Genomic DNA, 5,848 nt, shown 5'->3' with positions numbered 1-5,848 from the left:
AGTTCTGACATTTCAGGTTCTAGGTTCTGAGGCCCCTTCCTGCTCTGGTATCCTATATTGTTGGTTCTAAGGTGCCTCCCACTTTGAGCATTCTATGTATTAGGTTCTAAGGTCCTTGCCTGCTCTGACATCTCGTGAGGTAGATTCTAAGGGCTCTTCCTGCTCTGATACCCCACATTCTAGGTTCTAAGGCCTCTGCCAGCTCTGATGCCCCACCTTCTAGGTTCTGAGCTCTCTCCTAGTTCTGACATTTCAGGTTCTAGGTTCTGAGTCCCCTTCCTGCTCTGACACCCCACATTCTAGGTTCTAAGGCCTCTCTCAGCTCTGATGCCCCACCTCCTAGGTTCTGACATCTTTCCCAGTTCTAACACTTCAAGTTCTAGGTTTGGAGGCCCTCCCTGTTCAGATACCTGTGTTGTTCTAAGGTCCCTCCCATTTCTGGACATTCTGTGTTCTAGATTCTAAGGCCTCTCCCTATTGTGACAGGTTCTAGGGTCTGGGTTCTGAGATCCTTCTTAGCTCTCTTTCAGGCTCCGGTATGGGAGTCAGGAGGCCTCTTTCCTATTGTTGCCATTTACAGATGGGGAGGTTGAGGCAGCAGAGGTTCAGTGACTTGTCCAAGGTCATGCAGCTGGTACATATATGAGGCTGGTGCAAGTCCTCCTGCCTCCAGGCCGGGCGCTATCTTCACTGCCCCACCAGACTGCCATCTTTGAGAAGAGGCTGTGGGTTAGAAGACCTCAGCCTGCCTTTCCAGCTCTGCTGATGACAGTTGAACGCCTGTTTTAGGCAGGGACAGATGGGGAAACTAAGGCAAATGCCTTGGAGTCAAGCTTGGAACCTAGGACTTTCACTGCCCTGGATTGCCTCCACCAGGAGCCTAAGTCATGTGCCCTGGGCCCGAGTTGTCCGCTAGTGGCCAAGGCTGGCTCTTTGCTGCTAGCCGGGTTTCCCAGGACTCCCCACTCCAAACCCCAATTGATTTTGCCGTCTAGGAGTCTCCCCTCCCCTTCCCTGCTCCTCTGTGCTTGGCCCGGCCCATGCCTCTCTCCTCTGGGAGGCCCCCCGGGGTCATCCCCACCTATTGCTTTTCTGAGGGTGCTTTCCCCCCTTTGACCTCCCTGCTTTTTGTTTTTTTCCTGATTGCTTCCCAGTAAACAACTCACTGGCCTTTCTTGGCTTAGAGGTTAGTAGCTTTGTATTAATTTGAGTGAAAAAGCCTCACCTCCATGAGGCCTCTCTGAAGGGCTCATCTAGTCCCTTAAAGCTGATGGTTAGATAGCCTTGGTCTAGGGACTGCCTGAGGGGCCTGGGAACAGCTAGCCTAGGGGCAGTGATATCTCTGCTGGGGCCTTGGGGCATCTGGGGTCCAAGGTGCCCGCCTGACCTAGCTTCTCTCCAGGCCTTGTCCAAGGTGTATTGGGACCTCCCCCTGTCCTTTAGAAAGGCGATGCTCTAGAACGTGGGCCAGGTCATGGAGTCAGTGCACTGCAGTCTCTCGGGGCTGGTGCCAGAGCCCCCTGCCCCTCCTGAGCTCCTGGAGCACAGCGTCCCCTTTACTTCTACCTTCCAGGGGAGCTCAGGCGTCCTCTGCGTGGTTTAGAGATGCCCGTCTCCATCAGCAGGTGTGCCCCTCAGACACCTAGCCCGTTGCTGGGAAAGATCATAGAGAACCTCTCCCTTCTCTCAGAGCCTTTCCCATGGCGGCATCTTAGTACCACAAGCATTTATTCATTGCCTGCTGTATGCAAGACACTGTTCTGGCATGTGCCTTGTGATGGTCTGGAGAAGGGGGATTTCCATCTCTGGTTGTGGGAGAGGCGCCATGGTGGACCTCCATGCCATGTTTCTTAGGGGGTCAGTGCCCATCTTGCTTGGTGTCCTCCCTGCTCTGGCCTTCTGGCCAGTTACCTCGGACAGCTGAGGGTGTGAATGACTGTTACAAACAGACTATGTCACTTCATGTGGACAGTCGTGCTGCATTGTACCATCCTGAGGGCAGTGGACACACCTTGGCTGTGGTGCCTGCTTCAGGATAGGGTCTTTCACTGTCTATGTGGTGCTGGGTGGCTCGGGCCCCTTCTGGTGGGCTGGCCTGGGAGCGAAGATGTGCGCGGGGAGGGCTCGGAAGGCCAGGCTCGCTGGCCGAGGCCTTCCCTGTGCCCCTGCTGGCCGGAGCCGGGGCTTTTATCCTAAAGCAGTTGCAGCCTCAGCCGTGGCCCGGGCCCTGTTCCTTTCAGGCTGGGCGTCCAGCCCTCACTGCCCATCTTCCCACCTCAGAGTCCGCACTAGACCCTCTACATTTCATTGCAGCAGGAATGCTTTTTAATTCAGTCTTTCCTCCCAACCCCACCTCTCTCCCAGACTTCCCTGTCCCTGCTGAGGGCACCAGCGTCCTCTCGATTCCTCAGGCTCACATCCTGGGTGTTGTCCTTCACTGCTCTCTGTCATCCCACATGTGCAGTCCATTGCCAATCCTGTCTTCTCCCTTCATAGCCTCTCCACCCAGCCCTGTTTGCTCCTCCTGGTGCAGGCCTCCTGCCCTCATGCCCGGCCTCAGGGCACTTGCGTACTGCTGGGCCTGTCTCTTTGAGGCTATCTCTGTTCCCATCCTTCTTCCCCTCTGCTGCCGGAGGGACGTGTCTGAAGCATCATGACCCCACTGGGTCTTTTACCTCGAGGAGGTTCAGATAGGAAACTCAAAACCCTTATGACCTGGCCCCTTCCCTGCTGTCTAGGCTTTCACCGTCCTCTTTACCCGCTCTGTGATTCAGCGACCCTGGCTCCTGGAAGCACCCGTCTCCCATTGCCAGGCCTTTTCCCCGGCTGTTCCTCTTGCCTGCTCAGCTCGGCCTTCTGGCTTCTCAGACCTCCGAGTCCTCAGGAGGGCTTTGCTGACCCCCCTCAGCTGCTGGCACCTCCCCCGAGACGGCCTGCTTTCCACTCTGGAGTTCTCTTGTATGTTCCTAGTGTGGTCAGGCTGTCTCCCCAGTAGAACTCAAACTTCTTGAGGGAAGGGACTGTTTTTGCCTTCCCTTGTCCCCTAGGCTTAGCACACAGCCTCCTGGCACAGCATCAATGCTTAGTAAAGGCTTGCTGACTGGCCCATGTCTCCTTAGGGCTTTCCCCTCGAAGCTCAAAGCTTGTGTGATGAAGGATGGCTAAGTCCTTCTCTCATTTTACTGTAAAGGCAGTTGACTTGGCCAGGGTCACACGACTGGGACCCAAGCCCAGCTCTCCTTTTCATGACTCCATGTCACTTCCTCTTTATCACCTCCCAAGGTGAGTGCAGGGCAAGGCTGGGGAGGATGGGGTATGACATGTGGCCGGCTCCGTCTCCCGGGCACATGGCGGCCCTTCTGTACCTTCAGAGCCCTGCAGGTACTGAGCTGCTGAGGCTGGCCCTGTGGGGAAGAATGGAGGGCTTTCTTATGAAGAAAATCGCTGAACATAGGAATATTTTGGATATCACAAGGTGGATGATTTTCTTTTTTGTAATTACAGCCTAGAGGCAACAGAAAACATGGCGCATCCTTTATCATCAGCAAAGCAATTACAGGTAAATACGGCCAGCTGGAATTCCGGGGCATCCTGTCCCAGGGGCCTGCCACCTTCCCTGTCAGCTGGTGGCAGCTCTCTTGTAGTCATCTGGTAAAATGGGCCCCTCATCAGCCATGCTAAGCCTGCTGGGCGGTCCAGGGGCGGGGCAGGAGGCCTGGCTTCAGTCTGCTTTCCTTAAGCAGTGATACTCCATCCCACTTGGAGAAGTGCCCCAGGCAGGCGCTGCTCTTCTCTCCCTTCTTCCCTCCCCCTCCTCCCTTCTCCCCCCTCTTCCTCCCCCCCCCCCTCCCTCCCCCCCCCCCTCCCCCTCCCCCTCCCCCTCCCTCTCCAGCTCCACTCTCCTCTTCCCTCCCCCTCCTCCTCTTCCCCCTCATTTCCTCCACCTCCCCTTCTCTTCATCCCTTCTTCTCTTCCTCTTCCTCCTTCTCCTCCTCCCCCCTCCTTCTTCCCCTCTTCCTTGAGCCCCTCCTGGAGGTCGAAGGGGCAGCAGGGGCAGGCCTGGGCCCACACTTCCAGACTGGGGGCTTGGGCTGGTGCCAGCCCCTGAGCCGTCTGTGGTTTGCTTGAAGAGCAGGCGTAGCCTGAGTAGCTGAGGCCCAGATTTGCTGGGAACGCAGTTCCGAGGCCCGACTCTGTCTTGAGGAGCTTTGGGCCTCTCAGGGCTGTCCGACTTCCAGGCCGGCCAGAGTGAGACTGCCGGAGGCCGGGCGCCTGCCAGCCGTCGGTGTCCTCTCAGCCAAGGACTGGAGCCGATTGGCCTCCACGGGGCCTGTGCCCGGAGCGTGAGGAGCAGTGACTCTATTACCTTCTACGCTCACGTTTTAGTATGGATTCTGGACGGAGCTCAGCACCATCGATCACGGTGTCTGCCTGACTTGGCCAGACTCTGCTGACGTCGCTGAATTGGGGCTTTAATTTCAGTGAAGTGGGCACAGCGGATGCAGATTAATTTGCTTTCTCTGTCTAAGGGCTTCTGTGTTGACTCTCCTATTCTTAGACAGTTCTGGGTGTCTGTTATATGCTGCCGGAGGGTAAAAGAGATTTCTTTTTATGCCACTAATGAATCTGATTGCAAAGGAGATGCGTCCCTGGGCGCAGTTTCATTTTTAATGATTGGCTGGAGGCCCCATTTAATGCCTTTTTATTCCACAGGTCCTCTTCACTTCATCCGTCGGTACATCTGGTACAGGTGAGCCTTCTGTTCATTGTGGGAGCTCCCCGCCCATTGAATGTTGGTGGGGTCACTCTGCTCAGGCACAGTGTCTGTGCTTGGCTTGGGGGCGCCATGTTCTTGGATGCTTGGAAGGAAAAGGAGTTCTTCCAACTGGATCATGACCTGATGCAGCCACTGACATCAGGATGAACTTAGTTTTTCATATCAGCCTAGCCTATTACATAGATGGCACAAGCTTTCCAAACATTTTGGCACAGTTCAGCTCAATGGTTTTATTAGGTTGATGTCTCCCCACCCCACAAACTTGTTGCCATAAGCTTAGTGGTATGCCCTCCTGACCTCAGCATTGGCCTTCACTTTATGTTGTTTTTGGGTTTTTTTTTGTTTTTTTGTTTTTGCTTTTTGGTGAGGCAGTCTGGGTTGAGTGACTTGCCCAGTGTCACACAGCTAATAAGTGGCCTTCACTTTATTTGTTTTTTTTTTTTTTTAGTGAGGATATTGGGAGTCCTTCACTTTATAATCCCTGTCCTGGAATTTAGCTGGGTCTCCAGGGTGCACCTAATGCACCTTGCCATGGCCCTCAGGCAGAGTGACTCTTTTTTTTTTTTTTTATGGCAATTGGGGTTAAGTGACTTGCCCAGGGTCACACAGTGAGTAAGTGTCAAGTGTTTGGTCTGAGGCCGGATTTGAACTCAGGTCCTCCTGACTTCAGGGCGGGTGCTCTATCCACTGCACCACCTCGCTGCCCCTGACTCCTTCTTTCTATTGGAAAGAGATCTAATGCTCTTATGAATACTGCTCTGCTTTCCTGAAGAGATCCTGTCCCTTGACTTTAAGAAAACTTTGGTGAGGCCAAAGCCAGTCCATGCCCTCATGGAACTTGCAGTCTGAGGCTCAGTTTTCAGGTTGTTTTTGTCTGCTGTGTACCAAAGAATAAAGAAGAAGAGGAGAAAATAAAAGCATTTCAGCAAAATCAGCTAACCAGCAGAGCCCCCTGCACCACGCTTGTGGCTTAGGAGATCACTCCTCGGGAGATGGCAGAGAGAGAGAGAGAGAGAGAGAGAGAGAGAGAGAGAGAGAGAGAGAGAGAGAGAGAGAGAGAGAGAGAGAGAG

The 5,848-nt window shown here is 54.2% G+C and overlaps 1 protein-coding gene across 2 annotated transcripts in view; it reads left to right on the top strand.

Moving 5' to 3' along the window:
* Positions 1–5,848, top strand: part of NBAS (neuroblastoma amplified sequence) — a 267,157-nt gene that overhangs the window by 698 nt on the left and 260,611 nt on the right. Inside the window, exons 2-3 of one of the 2 annotated variants that reach the window (XM_027855628.1) lie at positions 3,505–3,559; positions 4,714–4,750. In XM_027855628.1, coding sequence (XP_027711429.1) covers positions 3,505–3,559; positions 4,714–4,750 — 92 coding nt within the window. Of the gene's footprint in view, positions 1–3,504; positions 3,560–4,293; positions 4,593–4,713; positions 4,751–5,848 lie in introns of those variants that run through there. The other variant, XM_027855629.1, reaches the window with a different exon arrangement.

Source organism: Vombatus ursinus, unplaced genomic scaffold (assembly GCF_900497805.2).
Source record: "Vombatus ursinus unplaced genomic scaffold, bare-nosed wombat genome assembly UNPS02010980.1, whole genome shotgun sequence".
NCBI lineage: Eukaryota > Metazoa > Chordata > Mammalia > Diprotodontia > Vombatidae > Vombatus > Vombatus ursinus.
This window is presented reverse-complemented; position numbering and strand designations above follow the sequence as displayed.